Below are 20347 nucleotides of genomic sequence, written 5' to 3' on the forward strand. Positions count from 1 at the left end.
ACCTCTAACCATAGAAGCTGTAGGTGCAGGAGGGGAAAAGAACTCAACCATCCATGAAAGTAGGAAACTATCCCAGAGGAAGGAAGGGATATGCAAGCTACAAGCCTAAGGATGCTTAGATGGTTTCCAGGTGCAGAAGGAGCAGAAGGACTTTTTGGATGAAGGTACAGCATGCTTTAGACATTGGTCCCCTCACTGGAACTTACAAAAGCCCTTTAAGCTGGATTTCATTGTGCCGACTTCGCCATTGAGAAAACCGAAATTCAGGGCAGTGGGGCAGCCTCTGCATGTTCATATGTAGATCTGAAATTCTAGTCTTCACAGACCCAGTCTACTGCTCTTTGACATCTATCACATGTTCCCAGGCCACACTAATCTCTGAATTTAAACTGGTCCAACATACTAGGCTTGACAGCTACCATGTCTTCAGTGAGGACAACTGGTGTTGTTGAGCTGAATAGGTGATTGAAGAAGCTTCTTGGGGTTGTTCTCAAGCCAACATTGCCCTGTTACCACCACAGTGACTTCGATCTGGCAATTTCCCCTTCCTTAAGCTCAGAGAAACAGTTTACTCCTTTGCTCCTGGGAAGCATGGCAGAAAAGCTTAAGCAAAGTAGGTAGTTAGTTTTTAAAAGTGGACAGGACACAGGGTCTAGAGTAAATTAGAATGACCCTGAAGAAACCTACTATATGAGTGAGATGCTAGTTTTAGTTTAGCTTGAGAGAATTTACTGCTAGTAAATGCATCCTTGGGAAAATTCAAGGAAGTACAAGGAATGGTGGCAACAGTTTTGCGGGCATTTAAAAAAAGTAGTTTTCATCCATACTTTAAAAAGAAAAAGCTGTCTGCCAAACATTTGGTCAAGGTGTTTTGTTTCTCTTTTCTCTTAAGCCACTTTGTAGATGTCTGTGGCCAAGTGTCAGAAGCCAGCGTCTGGGAGCCAGTATGTGAGCTGTGTCAAAAGATCACACCATGGCTAAATGACTGGCACAGCCGCTTGGTCAGAGCAGCCAGCCGGCTGCTGGCTGCTTTATAGATAGAACAGTGGCTTCTGGAACTCCTCCTTCCAGGTTGTAGGATGTGGTGGATTTGGAAGATTGGTCCAACCAGCTGCATGGAAGGGAGAGTGACTGGTGGTGGTGGCGGGGAGCCCTGGGACATGCAGGGAAGGGCACAGTGGGAACCTCAGGTAACCTCCTATCCCCCTGATGGTACTCTTCCTGGGGGCCCAACATTCAAGAGGCATCAGGAGAAGGTCACACTTCCATAGCTTTGTTATCAGCAAAGTAAGTTTCTGAGACTCAATTTGTATTGGCAGTGCCTATTTGGACCACTGTTACTCTGATTACGAAAGGAGATACCAATATTAGTATCTGAACTGTAAAGAATTTAAGTTAGACTAAGAAAATCAGAAGGTTGTTTATTGTGAACCAGATTCAGAGATTTGACTTTGGCAGTGAGAATTACTTATGTGCCTTGGGTCTTCCGTTGCTTTAAGGTAGACCAGTGATCAATCCCAGAGGGGTGATCCTGTGAGTCTAAAAGGCCTTGGGCACTATAAGTGGGGAATTCTGTGATGACTCGAGAAGAATGGGCATCACATTACTGATTCTCAGAGCTTCATCAATCAGAGAGAAATTCTCTGGGAATCCAGCTATGTCGCTGTGGGCCATTGGATTCCAGCGACTTTCCGAAGAGATGATGGTTGAGCATTGCCTTGAGCATCCTTTGGGATATAGACAACTGTTTTTTGGGGGGGTGGGTACAAGTCTGGGAACTGAACCTGGGTTCCCCTTCACTGTCTTTTTGGAGGGGGGTACAGGTCTGGGAATTGAACCCGGGTCTCCCTCATGGAAGGCGAGCATTCTACCACTCAACCACCCGTGCACCCTCCCCTTTGCTTTTGATTTGCTGTGTCGTGTTCTCCATGTCCACTTCAATTCTCTAATGCCCCATTCCACGGAAGGAGAGGATCTGGGCAACATCACTGTGTTGCTCCTGAAACAAACCAAGTTCCCAGTTAACAGCTCCATTTAGACCAATATTTGTCCCTTTTCTATACAGCAGCTGTTTCACCATGAAGTCCTTGACGGGCAGAAACATAATGGTTTTCAAGGTTTACTTGTCAATTGAAGTAGCATGGCTCCTTGTCTCTGCAGAGGCTCCTTCACCCCACATGATTCATCCCCCCAGGTCCTACTTTCCAGTGTTTCTCAATCATGCTGCCCCATTCCTGGCCTCGCTCCTTTCCTCCCTGCCTACAGTAGCCCTTCTCGGTGGCTGCCTCAAGTCTACCCCTTCCTCTCCTTTCCAAAGCTTGACTCCCAAAAAGAAAACTCCCTTAATACCCACCCTATCAAGTCAGCTTTACTACTGTGCTGTTATATCGATTTCACAGCACGACTGGGAAAGACGGTTTAGGAACCTTACAGATAATCAGATGATGGACAGTTTTTCTTTTTGTTTATGCCTTCTTTTCCCAAGTAATGGGAATAAACTTCCAAGATTTCCTGATTTAAAACCCACAATCCTCCCAGAACCCTTTTTTGGATTAGCATATACCTCAGTCCCTCCTCTCCTGTGTAAAGTGTTAGTACTCAGGCTCATCATTTTACTTGCTGTTTTTCTATGATCATTGTTTTAAGGTGTTTCCTGTTTTTCTCAAGTTGTTTTTTGTTATTACTGCTAGAAACCCTTTCTCCATCTCCTCTTTAAATACCAGCTCCTCTTTTGCTCCTTTTAGCCCAAGGCCCCTTGAGATCTCAGAATAAAATGGCAAAAACAGTGACAGATCTGACTCACAGAAACTTGCAAGTTGGTATTTGACCTCTTCACACAGCACTTCGCGTGGCATCCTGGGGACAGGTAGTGTGAAGGCTCTGGTCTTTCCCAAGATGGACATTCCATAACGCTATCCTTTCCTTCTCCATCACCATGGCAACTCACATGTCATGATATGCATTGAGGGTGTTATCAAAAGAGATTGCAGAATTGAGCCTGCAAAAGCAGCTGTGGTATAATACTTCTCAGTTGTGTGCTACATAAAACCTAAATAGGAGCAAATGGCTAAAAGGGTATTCTTTGTTTTCCCCTCACTATAACATAACTTCAGAGATGTGCAAACGCAGGCAAGAGGGAATACAAAATACCCCAGATCTTCATATCTTCAATATAGACTTTTTTTTTACTCTATGTATACCATAATTTATTTAGCCAGTTCCCTTTTTCTTTTCTTTTTTTTTTTAATATTTTCCATTGTGAAATACAACATACATACAAAAAAAAGCACTATTTTTTTTTTTTACAATTATAGCTAATTGTAACAAGTAGTTATAGAACAGATTTCAAATTTTGGTATGGATTATAGTTCCGCAGTTTCAGGTTTTTCCTTCTAGCTCCTCCAAAACACTGGAGACTAAAAGAAATATCAAAATAATGATTCAGCCATTCATACTCATTTGTTAAATCCTGTCTTCTCTCTTATAGCTCCTCCTCCTTTGATCCTTCTCCCAATCTTCAGGGATATTTGGGCTCTGCACCTTCTAACTTTTTCATGTTGAAAAGGGGTGTCAACATTATCAGGCAGGGGGATGGAACTAGTTGATGTTCTTGGAAAGGCTGGTCCTTCTGTGTTTCAGGACACATCTGGCCTAGGAACCATCTGGAGGTCGTAGGTTTCTGGAGAGTCAACTGGTGCATGAAACCTTTGTGGAATCTCAGATATAGCCCTAGGTATTCTTTAGGGTTGACAGGAATAATATTAGTTGGAGTTTGGCAAACCGTAGCAATTGTCTATATCTAGCTGAAGCTTGTATAAAGTAGTCTCCAGAATAACTTCTCAACTCTGTTTGAACTCTTACAGCCACTGATAGCTCATTTTGTTACATTTTTCCTCCCTTTTGTTCAGGAAGTCATTGTCGATCCCATGGTGCTAGGGCCAGGCCCATTCCTGGGAGTTATGTCCCACGTTTCCGGGGAGATTTTCATCCCTAGATGTCGTGTCCCACGTAGGGGAGAAAGCAATAATTTTCTTTGCAGAATTGGGTTTAGAGAAAGAGAGAGAGAGGCCACAGCTGAGTAACAAAAGAGGTTTTCCAGAAGCAACTCTTAGGCATAATTATAGGTAGGCTTAGCTTTTCTGCTACAAAAGTAAGTTTCATAAGAATAAGCCTCATGATCAAGGGCTTGGCTAAATAGCCTGGGAATTCTTTTTTTCTTTTTTCTTTTTTAACTTTTTAAAAATATATAAATAACATATATACAAAGCTAAGAAGGAAAAAAGTAATAGTTTTCAAAACACTCTTCAACAAGTAGTTACAGGACAGATCTCAGAGTTTGTCATGGGCTACATACCATTATCTCATATTTTTCCTTCTAGCTGCTCCAGAATATAGGAGGCTAGAAGGAATAAATATTTTTTTATTATCACAATCGACTTTTTTGTGTGTGAAAAATAACACATACAAAAAAAAAGCAAATTTCAAGGCATAGCACAGCAATTAGTTGTAAAACAGATTTCAGAGTTTGGTATGGGTTACAGTTCCACAATTAAAAGGTTTTTACTTCTAGCTTCTCTAATATACTGGGCTACAATTCTACAATTTTAGGTTTTTACTTCTAGCTGCTCTAAGATACTGGGCACTGAAAGAAATATCAATTTAGTGATTCAGTAATCATTAAACCTTACCTTCTCTGTATAACTCCACCATCACCTTTGATCTGTCTATCCCACTCTTTAGGGGTATTTGGGCTGTGGCCATTCTAACTTCCTCATGTGGGAAGGGGCTGTCAATAATATGAGCTAGGGAGATGGAACTAGCTGATGTTCTGGAGAGACTGGGCCTGCTGGGTTTCAGGACTTATCTGGTCCAGGTACCCATCTGGAGATTGTGGGATTCTGGAAAGTTACCCTAGTACATGGTACCTCTGTAGATTTTTATATATTGCCCTAAGTGTTCTTTAGGACTGGCTGGAGTGGTTTTGGTTGGAGTTTTAGCCTTGGAATTCTTAACGTTTGAGAGAGTGTCGGGGGTTTCCCATGTGGGAAGGTTTAATAGTTCTATAATTCTCTATTCCCTCAAGGGACTTTGCAGTACTTTTTAATTATCTGCCCAAAGGACTCTAGGATGTGTCTGGATATTACATTAAGCGATACAGAGTTGCAAACTCTCATTCCCATTCTAGGCTCCTTGTGTTTGGGTTGCTGAAATGAGCTACCCATGCAGGTTGAGTTAGATGGTGGCTATAGAACGTTCAGGTTTCCAATACAATAAACCTCTCGTCCTTTGGTCTCATACGTAGATGAAGTTCTAAAATACATACAAAATCATCCTTTACCCTGTATTCTGATTTACCTTAGTCCCAATTGGATTGGCTTCGTTCTTATTTCTAATTGAAGCCTGATTCTCTTTTTTTTTTTATTTCTTTAACAGTTGTATGTAGCAATACAGTTGTATACAGTCAATACAGACTTTTAAAAAACTGTAGGAAGATCTGAAGAAAAGGGATTGCAGCTTAGTCTTGTTATGGTTGATTCCAGAAGTTCCTTCCATTAAACTGGTCCTGGGTAAGAACTCATGGTCTTTCTAATTTGTCTTCCCTATTAGCATCTAATTTTCTTGAGAGCAGGCAAATCTCATCCTTTCCTATCCAGCTCGACTCCAGCCCCAGCCACTGGACATCCAGAGACACTTTAGTAAATGCAGAAAGTTTTCTGCATAAAGGAGGTTGCACTCTCCCATGATCCCAATTTTAGCCCTTTCAAATATAAAGTGGGTGGGTAGAAGACAAGAGGGGTGTTCTTCAGTGAGTTTGATGAAAGGAGAATATAAAGCATACTGAACTTAACCCTCATGGGAAGCCCAGTAAGGACATGGCTTTGAGGTAGCCATGTCTAAGGAAGGGAGTGGGGTAGGGAAAGGAAACTCATAGAGAGTCAGGAAGCTTCAGCAGCTCCCCATGAAATTAATGAAGATGTTGGTTTGGAGGAGCCAACTCCAGCTAAGCTCCCTATTTGCAGCTTCATGTTGTTTGATCTGGGTCATGACACGGTATGAATTTCTAGGGTCAACTAAAGATATCTGCGAAATGACTCTTTTAAAGCTCTGTCTTTTAAACTTTTTAAGACTTAAACACAGTCTTGATTAAAGCCACCTTCTCCATATAGGCACTTTGGCCTCATTCCGTGTATGACTTAATTACTTTGAAGATCAAAGCTCAACTTAAAGCAGAGAAACAGAGAGGGTGTTGAAATGATTACCAAAAATTAAATATAAAACCTGTTCTTATTAGAAGGACTGTGCTCTACTATTAATAAAGAACAGATAGCAATGGTACAGAGAGTAATCATTTTTCAAACATCCAAGGAGTAGTACTACTTAAGACTGTGTCTTCTCTGAGTAATGAGTTGCTGAAGAGATCTCGCTGGCTCTCCCCCATCTCAGCAAGGCTTAGTTCAACATCTGCCAATGTCACATCCCACAGGAGGGGAGCTTAGTTCCCACAGCATGTGATCGGGAGCTGATAAGGAAACATTGGACCAGAATTCCATGAATGAAAACAAAACCGTGCTTATCTCTCATGGCAGTATGTTTATGAACATGTTAATCTTTGCTCATGTAAACATCTCAAATTCTTAGTTCAAAATAAGACCTAATTTGGTGATGTTTACGTCCTGACTTACTATCAGGAGGATGTGACACAATTACAAAATTGAAGAAGGATTTTTATGAATATGGAGTTTAAAAATTATTTTTCTAGTAGTATTTTGGCATTAATTTTTTTCCCATCACATTTTCATGATTGATGCTCAGATGTTTAAAGTAGTAGCTGACTCATCTACTTATGCTTGCTTGTTCCATTAGAGCTCTTATACAAAACTAGAACTCTTTTTGACCAGTTTTTCTTTGTATTGACACACTCCAGATTGCATTCCCAAATTCATTATCTGTAGGAACCCAGATGTCTAGAAAAGAGCAAGAGAAGTTGTCTAGAGCAGAGCTCTTCAAACTTCCTGTATCCCCAAGTCATCTGGGGATCATATTAGATGGCAGATTCGGATTCAATAGGTCTGGGGTGAAACTCGGCAGTTCTCACAAATTCTCCACGGACCACACCTTGAGAAACCAAGACCTAGAGGCTATTTCTGCATCATCTTGCTGCTTTCACTGGTCTGGTATACAGAACCTTGTTGATGCACCTGTCTGCTCCTGAATTAGGCCAAAGTGCTATTAGGATTGCTTGCTACTGTATTTTTCTTTCTGAGACAATTCTCACATTGACTCCCTGGCTAATGACATTTTAGGCAAAATGCAACTGGGTGAGAATCTGTGTGCAAAGTGTTCCCAGAGACTTAAGTTGAAATTTAGTTGTAAATTAATAACGGCTGCAGATTTAATTCCCACGTGCTACCCCACACCAGAAAAGTGAAAATCTGAGGCACTGGGTGGGAAAGGCTTAAGGTCCAAAAATGCAGAAATGCTAGCTGAAAGGGAGTGGTGAGTTAAGAGCAGAATTTAAAAAGAAAAATTATCTAAGCTCAACTGAAACTCTGGAGGGTAGGATTTCACAGACCACACTGATTGTGATGTTTGTAGCCAAACAGACCAAATAAATTAAGGCAATCCTGTGTCGAATTTCACATTGAGTTTCATTTCCATCTCTTTGGGATATGAAAATAGGAAGAGACACATCTTCTACAACATCGTCAAGCTCTTTGAAGATTGACACTCCAAACTGCCAACTTTAATCATGGTTAAATGACTTTTTAAAGGAGAGGTTTAACAATAATTACATTGCCCTACCCTCAGAGTGAGATTTCACAGCCATTCCTGAGTGTCTGGCTGCTGCAAACCTGCTGAACTAAATGGCCATGATGGTCAGTTGGCCCAGAATGCTACATGGCCATTGAACTTAGAACCATCAATCGGAAAAGAATATAGACTTGAAATGGTTCTGAAATAAGACTGCATATAGAAATTGCTTTAAATATGTCAAGTTAGTAAGAGCATGTGAAATAATATTTTTGGACTATATTTTATAAGGAAGCTTAAAACGACTTTGAGCCCTGATAAACCATTACTAAAGCCCACACTAAGGATGCAGAAGTATAGTTAATAAATTTGGGTATGCAAAAGTGTAATGAGGACAAGTGATAGATAAAATGAAATCACTGGAAAATAGGTGAGCTCTTATGTTCTTTGTTAATATGTTGTGGGGGCAACATTGTTTCCAGCCTGCAATTTATTTCATGCAGTTAATTTCAGAGAAATTCTGAGTTCATTGAGAGAAGGAAAAAGAGTAGACATTTGCCTAGAAAATAAATTATACCAGTTAAGACTGATTTAATATATAAGGATAAACTTATAAAGGGAAAGTGAGAGGTGACCTAGAGAGGCAGCTGGCCAATAAAAAGAATTGAAGACAGTGATCACTTCCAATGAGGAAAGAAGAAGCAACAAGGAGCATGAATGTATCATTTGATGGATTTAGGGGCAGACCTTTAAAAAGAAGCTTTCAATTAATTGGTTTAAAAAATTGTCAGAATCTGTCTTGGGTGGGTCAGGAAGATGGCAAAGGAATAGAGTGAGATCCGTTCCAGTTGGAAGCAGGACAAATGAATGATAAGAAACTTTTGAAGTCTGGACATGACTTATGACTGTAGAAGTTACTCTTGAAGAGTTAGCAAGCTGTGTGACAATCTGTCAATAGGAGTTTTCATGCAAATGGGTAAACAATTTAGAGCTACAAATAAAATACCCCAAATTATAATTTGTAAATAAAACCCAAATCTAGTTCAGTCTAGGGTGAATATTTGAATTACTGGATTTTCCTCCACAGTATCTGTCTCATAAACACAAAATTTAAAAGACCACAATATCCATTATAAAGTTACATTATTGATTGTTCAGCCAATTTATTTATCTTTACAGATTTACCTTATGAACCACCCAGGAGGTCAGCCTGGACTGGTCATGGCCACCCCACACCCCAGTCGAAAGGTACAGTGTTGGCTTCTTCAGTCTTGAATCTCTCTGCCACAAGGAGATAAGTGTTGATGGAGTAAATAATCATATCTGTAGCTAATCTATAGACTTTTCAGCTTGTACAGGATTTTTTTCCATTGGCAGCAATGCACAGCTGACCTTTAAATGCATCGGCCTTTCTCTATTCAGATTACACCTACATTCATAATGAAATAAACCAATCATTTGGTGTATTTCAATATAGACAAATGCACGTTTCATGGCATGTTTGAGTACAGATGAGATAATTGGTAATTTCTTTCATCTTGGTTATGTTTAATAGCATCCATAGCTTTATTTTGCTTTCCTGATCATCTCCCTTTATCTACTCATTTAGACCATAATTCACTTTAATTTCTTTTTTAAGGCACTTAAATTATTTCATTTTAATATTTTTTAGAAAAGGTGGAGTATAAATACATTTTCAAAATAATATAAAGTACTTTCTTTTTTGGTTGCTATGTTTTTACCTCTGGTTTCACTACAAAGGAAAACTTTCTTCTTACTGTAAGAGTAAGACTAGTTTGTTACCACCTAAACTAAGTGCTGGGATGATTATAAAACAGCATCAGAGACTAGTGGCCAAATATAGGTGGTAGCTAATTGTCTTTTCTTTTTTTCATTTCAGCTGCTCAGCCACCTTCTTCCACGGTGCCCAAAACCGAAGACCAGCGCCCTCAGTTAGGTGGGTGGCACGGACCATCTAACAGCCATGAGAGAAGAAATAGGCTCAGCAGGGTATTTCTAAAACACACCACTTTTTAAGTGAAAGTCACGTTCTTTTACCTTCTTTATGACTACCCTATATATAAAACAAGGATGAAATCATGAGTCTACCTAATTGAGATGACTTGAGATTTTGCTAAAATATTTCCCAAACCTACACAGTAAATATGGAGAAGCACATTCTGGGTGCATATGGGCAGCATAAACATAGAGATGGCTTCTTTGTGATCTCTGAATTATTTTAATTTTAGCTTGCACATGATAGGCACTCATGTCCATCTCAGGGCAGAAATGCCCTGGAGGTTGCTAATGGTACTGCAATAAATGACACAGCCAACATCTGCTCTGGGGCAGCCTAGGGACTTACACATGTTTGCTGTATTTATATGCTGTGACTGAGGGAGTCCTGGGCTGGGATGCAGAACCAATGCCCATTAGGAGGCCTCTGGAAAGAAACTTCTCTCAGGTCTTATGTGATATCTTACCTAACATGGAAGGTGGAGCTAGGTGATTGGTGTTGGGGAGGTGTTTTCAACTGTGAAATCTGGGAATGCAATTGGGTCAGCATTATGCATGAAGCCACATTCTCCCGCATCACTGGGATTTTGATTTTTTTTTTTTTTTTTTTTTTGCTGTAGATCCGTATCAGATTCTTGGACCAACAAGTAGCCGCCTTGCAAACCCAGGTGAGGTGCTGCTGATGTTTTTGCTCTTGCAAATTTACCCTTTTGGAAATGGCTGCTTTCACAGATACACTTGTATTGGTGGAAAATTCCTTCAGTTGAACAAATTTTAATTTTAGGTCTCACTGCGCTATTTACCTAGGCGGAAAAAATAGGTCAGCTTAAAAGTTAAAATGATAGCTTCAGCAGCGAGCATCACAACTAAGGCAAGGAGACGAAATGATTAACAGTTAAAAGGAGACACTTAATTACAACAGCAAAATCCGGTTCCTCTTTAATGGTGTGTTTCTGGACCTAGATGCTAGAAGAAAGCATGGATTTGTGATTGCTCCATTTGGAACCAGTATCTGACCAAGGATCCTCACCTGTCCTCACTTTTCAGTGCCGGCCAAATTATTTTATTGGTTTGTATTCAGATCAGAGCCAGCTGTGCTGGCATCTACTAAAGAAATGCACAACATATGGTGCATAGTCTCAGCAGCAAATCCAAATGCCAAGATGTCACAGGCATGTTGCAAGAACAAGCTGGAATATATATTTCCTAAATGTAGAGGCCAAAATGGAGTTCGAAGTCAAAAAGATTTGCATAGAATCAGTGTACATCCCCCACATAGAATCTGTACTCTGAGAACATGAAATATCTCCATTATTGAGCATCGGTATCTTTGATAGTAAATTTTAGCTAAACTTATTTCAGCATTTTTCAACAGCTGAGCAGCTAGCAATATGTTCAATAATTACCTGTTGAATAAATGAATTTAAGGAGGGGCAAGATTTGGTCCCTGACTTCAGGGAGCTTACAGTTCGGTAGCAGGATGGACACCGAACAGACAATTACAACACGCTGCCAAACCATGTTGCCCCCAGTCTCTTCTCTCTGATTTGAACATCCACCTGGCAGCTGAGTCTCCTCCTTGGTTCCTCCCCAAACCTGTGCTCAGCTTTCCAGTTGCAACTGCCGCTGTAACCATTCAAATAAAAGTGATTATGATGTTTGAGATGATATCAGCCATGCTTCAAGAAGACGGATATGTTGAGGATACACTAGAAAGAGGAAAAGGACAGAAACTGAAACACACTGCACAGGTTAACACAATAATATGCAATAACAGTTGGATAGCTCCTACCCCTATGATGCCTGGGGCAAGTGCTTATGTCTGTGACCCCAGGAGTCATTATCTCTGTCCTACAGAAGAGGAATCAGAGGTATAGAGATGTTGAATCACTTCCCCAGTGTCACACAGCCAAAGAGAAGGGAAAGCCAGATTTGAACTGACTCTCTTGTCTACAAATCTGTTTTTATTTTTTTGCCCTACAATGTTCCTGATTAAGCATGAAAAGAAGAGGAAGGTCTTGGAGAGTGGAGACTATAACAATAGAAAGGAAGGGTTTCTATTTAGTTTAACAACTTACATAAGTGTAGGAGGTGAGATCAGGAATGAAGAGGAGGAAAGAGTTGAGCTGCAGCAAACAAGAATAACCTGGCCTTTTCACTCACCTAAATTGGCTAAATGAAATATATGCGTATACCCAGGCTGTCCCGGCTCAAAGGTACTGCTTGGCCTGGCTGGAGAATGGAGCCAAAGAGAGCTGCTTGCCCCCTAAGCAGAGTGCCGACTCTCAGAGTGATGCTGCTCCTCCCCTCGTGCCCAGCAGCCAGGGGGTGACCCCATAGGTAGAGGGAGCTGGGGCCAGAGCAGGGAGGGGGCTGCAAACCTATCATGGGCCCTGAAAAGAAAATATCTGATATATAACAGGTCAGCAACACTAATCAAACAGGTCAAAACAAAGGGCTTCATTTTATACCACTGAGTCCCTTCTTATCAGACCTGGGAAAAATGATGGCCTCCAACTTTTGATGTGCAGGCAAATAATCTTAAGATAAAGATCAATTTGTTTAGTTTATAATGGATTAGATCTTTTCTCCATCTGTCCTTAGGCCATGTGGCTGTCTTATCCACGTGGCCTTTTCCCCTGAAACAGAATGTCTTTTATCTCTCTATAAATGAGAATGCTTCTTCCTGTTTGATTCTTTTTTTTCCCATTCTCTGATAAATAAATCCTTCATCACTTAAAATTGCTGCCTTTGCTCTTTACACAATGCAAACTCTTTTTTAATCATTTTAAATGGAAAAGTTACCTCATCTAGCATGAATGTGCAGGATGAAATCAGCATCCCAACATCTCTGTCCCAAAAATTCATTTGATGCACCCTTCAGACCATATTTCTCCTGCTGAGAGAAGCGTGCCCCTGCGTTCATATATCACAGATGAGTATAAGCAATGCAGCTCCCTTATGTTCCAATCAGAATGACCAAGAATTTAATGTGGTTCGGCTAATGAATTCAAATTGCATTTCCATGAAAGAGCTTTCTCAACTTACATTCAGCAGATCCCTTGATGCTAAAACTGGATATTCTTTAATGGTTGGGTATGAAAATGCATCCTGCTTCCATGTAAGACCAGAGACCGGTTAAAGATATCTGGGCATTTGTTATGGAGATGGGAGTGCCAAGTCATCCAGGGTGCCCCACCTAACCCCAGGTCCTGGGAGAGGACAGCCTGGTTTGTGCAGAAACCAGGACTGAAAGCGGTGGTTGATTGCAGTGATTAAGTGGGAGAAACTGGAGTTTAGGTTCCAACCCTTGCTGACCTGGGCAGGATGAGTCATTCAATCTCTTTCAGTCCCAATTTCCTCACCTCTGCAATGAGCTAATGAAATAGTGTTGTGGCGATTCCATGAACTAATGCATGTGAAATCTGTAGAACAGTGCCAGGCACACGGCAAGCTTAAATGGATTTCAGTAGACCCCAAGGACGCTGCCATTCCAGGCTTCTTCACTGTCTCCCTTTTGGCATTTCTTGCCTACATGAGAAGGGCATACCTTTCCCTAGACCCTGGTTTGCAGCCCACACAAACTGTGGCAAGTGCATTCACATAGTGTTTCATCCCCATGGTGACCCCACAAGATAACACAATTACCACCACTCCCATTTTACAGATGAGAATAGTGAGGCACAGACATCTGGGAGAGTTGTCCAGTGTCCCATAAGTGGCAGAGCCAGCTCCAAAGTCTGCACGCTCAGCCACCAACCACCACACTGAGCCTCGGGGCAATGCCTTCCAACCGGGATGCTCCTCCTGCCTTGATCTTCACTCGATGGAGGGTTCCAGGCTGTGGCATAGGTTCTTCTGCACCATGCCAAGTTTCTGCACCATGCAGAACTGAACTGCAACAACTGCCCCCCGATATATCCCTTGACGCCTGCTGGGACCTGTCGCTGCTGTATTTGCAGCCCTTCTTGTCCCTTGGGCAGCAGGGTGGCTTCAGCACCTGGCACTAGGACATCATTTCCACTTAGCCAGTGGCTGCTGAGTCACTCTGCAGCAGCCGACTTTTCCCTGTGGTCTGCCAACCGTTTTGTTCTTTTGTCCTTTTTGGCTTGGTCTGTACCCTCATTACTACCGTGTTTTTCACCTTTTCTTTTACCTTCATTAAGACACCTCCTTCTGTCTTAATGTCTTAATGGGCTGCCTTCTGTCCTCTTTCAGGCCACACCCCACTTCCCTCCTCCCCACCTTCAGTTCATGTGTGCAGGGGGTGGGTGTGGGGATGCAGCCAGGACAGAAGAGGCTAGCAATGACCGTTTTTCTTCCCTAATCCTAGCTTTTTAGTTAATTAACCTAGGACAAACTGGCTCCTCCTTACTGATACCACAGGATATTATGAAGATAATGTGGGAAAATAGGTCTGAAGGCTCTTCCTTACCTTTGTCATGAGGTGGAGGGAGAGATTCTTTCTTGATGAAAAATCTTCTTTTAAGAGCTTCTTTTTTTAACTGTTGGTTGGACCAGTGAGGGACCCAGCCAGTTGTAAGGCTTTCATAAACCCTAAGCATTCTTGCTTTTAGACTCTCTAATGCATATTCTAAAATGTGCCTCATTTGCACAGTAAATATTGTTTTGGCAGTGCAACAATATTTTAATGAACTTTCTTTTGAAAGGTTTTGGTCGTGAATTTAATTTACAATTACATTTAATTTACAATTGACAACAGTATCTTAGCCACCATCGTGTACTGTTGAGAATTCTTGCACAGTAAGGAAATTCGTGAGAATTCTTGCATTGTGATTAAACTTCCCAGTGGTTTTCAAGTGTAGTGAGTTTTATTGTGCATACTAAACTTAACAATTAATGAGATTGACAAAATATTACATTTTATAGACATTTACTTAAGGGTCAATTGATTTTTAATTCTCAGTTTTGTTCTCATGTTAAGAAGCTGACAAATTGTGTTTACTCGCGTTTATTTCCATAGACCCTTTAAGTGGCTATGAATCTAAGCAGTGTGTCTTCAGGGCTAATGAAAAAATAGAGGGAAATAACTGATTCATCCTATGGGCTTTGAACATCCAGTCAAAACTTAGTTCTCCCAATTTCTAGTTCTTTACAAGCAGGAGAGATATAAAAGCACTTCTGTCCTCTGACTCCTTCACTTATTTATAAGCAAAATGGGCAAAGGAAAAATTCCTAAGATTCAATGCCAAGGTTTGAGTAGACACCAAGTGTTATTCCGGCTGTGTAGTAAGGTCTGTGTATTTATACAAAATCTATGGAATTGCTGTCTCAATGGGAGGAAGTTGACATTGAATATTTTCAAACAAGTGCATATGTTTATATTGAAACATATGTTAGACTGTTATGTAAAAAAATCCATGTTTGTTTTTTTTTTCTATTCCCAGGTCATATATGGAATTTTTTTTCAAGTTGTAATTCTCTGGTTACAATATATTGACTAAAACCATATGGTTTACTCATAACATTCTTTGTGTTTTTTTAAAAATACATATTAATGAAATGTTGGAAGCAATAAAACATGATTGAGAACCATTTAAATATGTAGTTCTGAAAAAGAAAAGACTCCCATTGCAGTGAACTGCAAGCTGCTAATACATTTCAAATGTGTTGCTAGACTGAAAATGATCATTTTCCAAAACCTATTCAGAAAAGGCTGACCTTTCTCACAATACTAGTAAATGGATGAATTCACAAACATATCCATTTCCATGTAGCCAAAGTGGAAACAAGGATTTATGAGACAGACAATTTAGATAAGAGTTGGTGGGGAGGATTTAGAGAAAGATTTATAATTGATTTTTACATTATTTCAAATTACTGAATAGTTACCAAACTAACTTTAATCATTTTATCACATTTCTTGATATTTACTTATACTATAATAAAAGGGACTCTTTTTGGTAATAATAAAACTGAGGTACTGCTTAAATAACTTTACTCAACAAACAGGCAATGCCCTAGCTGATGGTGTTTGGTAGGGAAAAGCTGCCATTGATAAATTTCTAAAGCTCCTAAAATCAGTTCAACACAGCTTAGCTTTTCCTGGTACTCAAAGGCACCACCAGTATTTGCATACTTCTTTCCTTTATGAAGCCATAAATCACCTAAAGTATTGTAACAAAATTACTGAAATGATGTGCCTGGATCTTTCTCTGAGTTTAATAAAACCTAAAAGCCATTATCTGTAGGCCTCCAGTGGAAGCAGGAACATTGTGTGTGTGACTGCCCAGCTAAATGACATCTCTTTGCCTAGATCAGAGTCTCATTCAGCTCCCCATGAGGTCTGCAATCCCCCCACTGTTGCAGCTTTTCTTTTGGAAATACTGCTTAACACAATTGGCATTGCAATACAGGGGCAACACATGGATTTCCGTTTTACAGTGCATTTGCCCTAATACTGGAAATGGGTGATCTGGTTTGAAAACGAGCCAACTTTTTTCTAAACTTCCTCATTTTGAGTGGGTTAATTCTGTTTTAGGAAAAGTTTTGACAGAATCGCTTTCTGAGTGCCAGCAATGTTATGTTAGAAATAACACTGTTTACGTCCATTCTCTGTTTTTTTTCCATAAAGTTTTAGAAGCTCATTTCCTAAATCCAACTTTTATTTTACTTGACCTAGCCAATATAAATGGTATTAAGTCATTATTGCCATTCACACAATGGCATGTTCTGTCTCATAAAATCGGAAAATTTAGCCCTTGCACCCCCGAAATTCCATGTTGCCCTGGCTTTTCTCTTGAGGAAGTCAGGGATGAATGGAGCCAACCTGAACTTTGCCCCCTAGGAATTCTCCACATTCCATAGAGGACGTGGATCTGTTAGATCGGCCTGAGAGTCCAAGAATCATCACCTTAGGACTGGCTCCCCAGATGCAGAGATTGCAATAAAGATTCTTGTACAAGTGATTAAGAGTGTCTTCAGGAAAGAGGGATTGAGCGAGCAGAATAGGGCAGAGGAAATGCTAAGCTAGTTGTGGCTTCAGACTGATCCCATGGGCAACTCTGGAGTACCAACAGTACCACAGAATTGACCCACCTTAAGGCCAGGAGGCCTATAGTGCCCTATGTCAGCCGGTTTGAGGCTGTGGGCCACGTGGGGTGAGCGAGGCTGCTGTTTACATAAGACCATTTTCCTAAAGAAGAGGATAACTGTAAAACAAGAGCAGCCAAAAATCCTAGCTGCTGAGGGATGGGGCTACAGCCCTGAAGAATGGGATCCGGGCAGTAGCACCCCGTTCTGTCATTGATGAAAGAATGTGTTGACCTCAGAACCTCTTCTCACTGGTGTTTTATTTCCTTTCCTGTCCTCATTAGGGAGTGGACAGATCCAGCTTTGGCAGTTTCTCCTGGAGCTCCTGTCTGACAGCTCCAACTCCAACTGCATCACCTGGGAGGGCACCAATGGGGAATTCAAGATGACAGATCCTGATGAAGTTGCCCGGCGTTGGGGAGAAAGGAAAAGCAAACCCAATATGAACTACGATAAACTCAGCCGTGCCCTCCGTTACTACTATGACAAAAATATCATGACCAAAGTCCACGGAAAGCGCTATGCCTATAAGTTTGACTTCCATGGAATCGCCCAGGCCCTCCAGCCCCACCCTCCTGAATCATCTCTGTACAAATACCCCTCAGACCTCCCTTACATGGGCTCCTATCACGCCCACCCACAGAAGATGAACTTTGTAGCGCCCCATCCTCCTGCCCTACCTGTGACATCTTCCAGTTTTTTTGCTGCCCCAAACCCATACTGGAATTCACCAACTGGAGGTATATACCCTAACACTAGGCTTCCAGCCAGCCATATGCCTTCTCATCTGGGCACTTACTACTAAAGACCTAATAGATGCCTTTCCCAATAGCATACAATCACCAATGAATTGCAACAAACTTTATTGAAGAACATGAATCAAAGTGCCTCAAAAGCAATGAAGAAGGTTGACTGGGGCTGGGAAAGGAAGCCAGGGAACAGCTCTAAAAGACTCTTAGAGGGAGGGAATTACTAAAGAATTACTACAGAAATAAAGAGGATGCTAAAAATGTAATGTATATGGACATATAATCTGTGGACCAACTTTGTAGAAGACGTTGTCTGTAGAAGCATGAAGTCATAGAACCAAGTGCCAAAGAAAGTGGTCTAAAGAAGTGTACAGATTTTGGAGTCGAATTTGAAATCCTGCTGATGCAAGCTGGGATTAAACTAAACTATAGGGAGAACACAGTTTTGACCTAACATACCATTGACAATGTCATTTTAAGCAAGACTACCTGTATTTAAAAATAGAAACATATCAAGAAAAAGAAAAGGGAGACTGCGGCAGATCCACAGACATCAAAATGGAATTCATCGGCACTTGCTGTTTTGGTGGAAATCAGATTCATTCCATTTGATGGAGAGCTTTCGGCTCTCTCAAACTGTGAAGATGACCCAAAGTTTCTGACTCCTTTACAGTATTACGGGAACTGTGAGCCAAATGATAGGACTGAGAATGTGTACTGAGAGTGTGTGATTGTTGAGGAGGGCTGGAGGAAGAAGAGGAGGAAGCAGAGAAGGAGCAGGCAAAGACTGAGAAAGAAACTTCTCAACCAGTAAGGACTGGACTTAGGACAATTTGGGGACTGTGGTGAATGAGTCATGTAGACCTGAGTTTGAACACAGTCAGTGTTATACCAAAGCTAGTGTTACATGAAAGGACACGGTGTAATGGAGACAGGGGGAGTAGTAGATTCCGGAACAAAAATATGCATCTCTTTTTTGTTTGTCTGTCAAAAGAAAATTTAAACTGGAATTGTCTGATATTTAACAGAAACATTCAAGACCTCATCTTTGCGTGGGGGCTCTGTTCTCCACAGGGGCAGGTAAGAGAAAGCCTTCTGGGCTACCACAATCAGAAGTCACATAGGCATTTTGGTTAGGCGGGCTCCAGTTTTCCTTTTTGAGTCGCAAACGCTGTGCGTTTGTCAGAATGATGTATACAAGTCAATGTTTTGGGTTTTTTTCCTTTTTATATAATATTATATAACTTATGCATTTATACACTACGAGTTGATCTCGGCCAACCAAAGACACACCACAAAAGAGACAATCAATGATATAATGTGGCCTTGAACTTTAACTCTGTATGCTTAATGTTTACAATATGAAGTTATTAGTCCTTAGAGCAGAATGTATGTAATAAAATAAGCTTGGCCTAGCATGGCAAATCAGATTTACAGAGGAGTCTGCATTTGCACTTTTAGTGACTACAGTTCCCTAAAAGAAACTTGTCCTGTACATTGTCTTTGTAGGTTTTGTGTTATAATTTTACTTTGTCTAGCAACTTGTGCAAGTGAGAGACAAGCAAATTAGATGTTTTGGTGCCCAAACAGAGTCAGCACCATTGGGTCCTTCTCGCCCACTCGCTCATTTCTAGCCCCTTCTAGAGCAGAAGGACCTAAGGTTTTTCACTGGAGCCTCCACATCTATGCCTGGAATAGAAAGAGGCTTCTAAAGCTGAGGTCAGATAGTGAGAAATTCTAGATCAGCACCTGCTCACAAATCACCCTTAATTCCTACTATGATCATGGAACATTTATTGAATGGTGAACAAGCTGTGGCTCTTAACATAAACCATATTATTATTGGGAAATAAAGTGTCATGACTAGCTGCCATCTCTCTCTAAATTTGCCACTTGGCTTCTCTTTCACATCCCAGGTAAAATGTTGTCTTAATCTTCTCACACCAGAATGACTTGAGTGCCATGGTTTGAGATTTACCAGTCTTGAGCCTGACATTTTATAAGCTCTCCCTCTCAGACACTGTTTATTTCTGTGATCTAAAGTCAATTTCCCTTGACATCTTTTTCCTCCACAATGTGTCCCAACTGCTTCCAACCTTGGCCAAGGTGAAGGCAATTCGAGAGGTGTAATACAAGGCAATTTAAGAGGGAGCAAGCCAAAGCAACTTCTTAACCTGAAAAGGTTTTCGAATTGGCCTGTTTCATGGCTGTCTTGGGGCTCGTTTTGCACTTTGTAATCCTTTTGCTGTAATTAAATGAAGTTGCCAAACCTCTGCTCTATGGATATTTTGGCAACAGTCTTTAAAGTTGGTAAGATCCGATTACTAAGGTTTCTGAAGCTCGGCATTAATCGGGTTGTAAGGAGCCCAGCTATCAATCATTCTGCAGCAGCTTGGGAAAGGCACACAAAGTGCATTTATCTCCTTAGAAGGGGTGGGGGGGACGCAAAGAGCTAGCAGCCAGGGTAACCCAAACTGTTCTAATGAAAAAGGCCAGTCAGTCAAATAAAAATGATGGAATGCGAAGGCAAGGCACACCTATACTCCCCATAGAAATTCAAATCTACTTATACAGTACCTCAGTTCTACCTTTTCAAGATTGTATCATGAGCAAAATAATAAAGCCAAAACAAGATTTTCGCATTCAATTTTAACAGATGTTTTCAGTTAGGTTGTCCCACCCCCACTCCCTGTTGAAGCCAGATTTTAGCAAACTTTACGACAAATATGAGTAACTGAGATAATTTGGATAGCATGATAATGTGTTCTTCCCCGAAA

The 20347-nt window shown here is 40.9% G+C and overlaps 1 protein-coding gene across 6 annotated transcripts in view; it reads left to right on the forward strand.

Annotated features, from left to right (window-relative positions):
• ERG (ETS transcription factor ERG) overlaps positions 1 to 20188 on the forward strand; it is a 255536-nt gene extending 235348 nt beyond the window's left edge. For all 6 annotated transcript variants that reach the window (XM_077119074.1, XM_077119077.1, XM_077119076.1 and 3 more), the window contains 4 exons: positions 8932 to 9000; positions 9653 to 9709; positions 10389 to 10436; positions 17106 to 20188. In XM_077119074.1, coding sequence (XP_076975189.1) covers positions 8932 to 9000; positions 9653 to 9709; positions 10389 to 10436; positions 17106 to 17626 — 695 coding nt within the window. In that variant the 3' untranslated portion in view covers positions 17627 to 20188. The remainder of the gene's footprint in view (positions 1 to 8931; positions 9001 to 9652; positions 9710 to 10388; positions 10437 to 17105) is intronic.
• Positions 20189 to 20347: the final 159 nt, after the last annotated feature.

Source organism: Tamandua tetradactyla, chromosome 10, assembly GCF_023851605.1.
Source record: "Tamandua tetradactyla isolate mTamTet1 chromosome 10, mTamTet1.pri, whole genome shotgun sequence".
In the NCBI taxonomy this organism is placed as follows: Eukaryota; Metazoa; Chordata; class Mammalia; order Pilosa; family Myrmecophagidae; genus Tamandua; species Tamandua tetradactyla.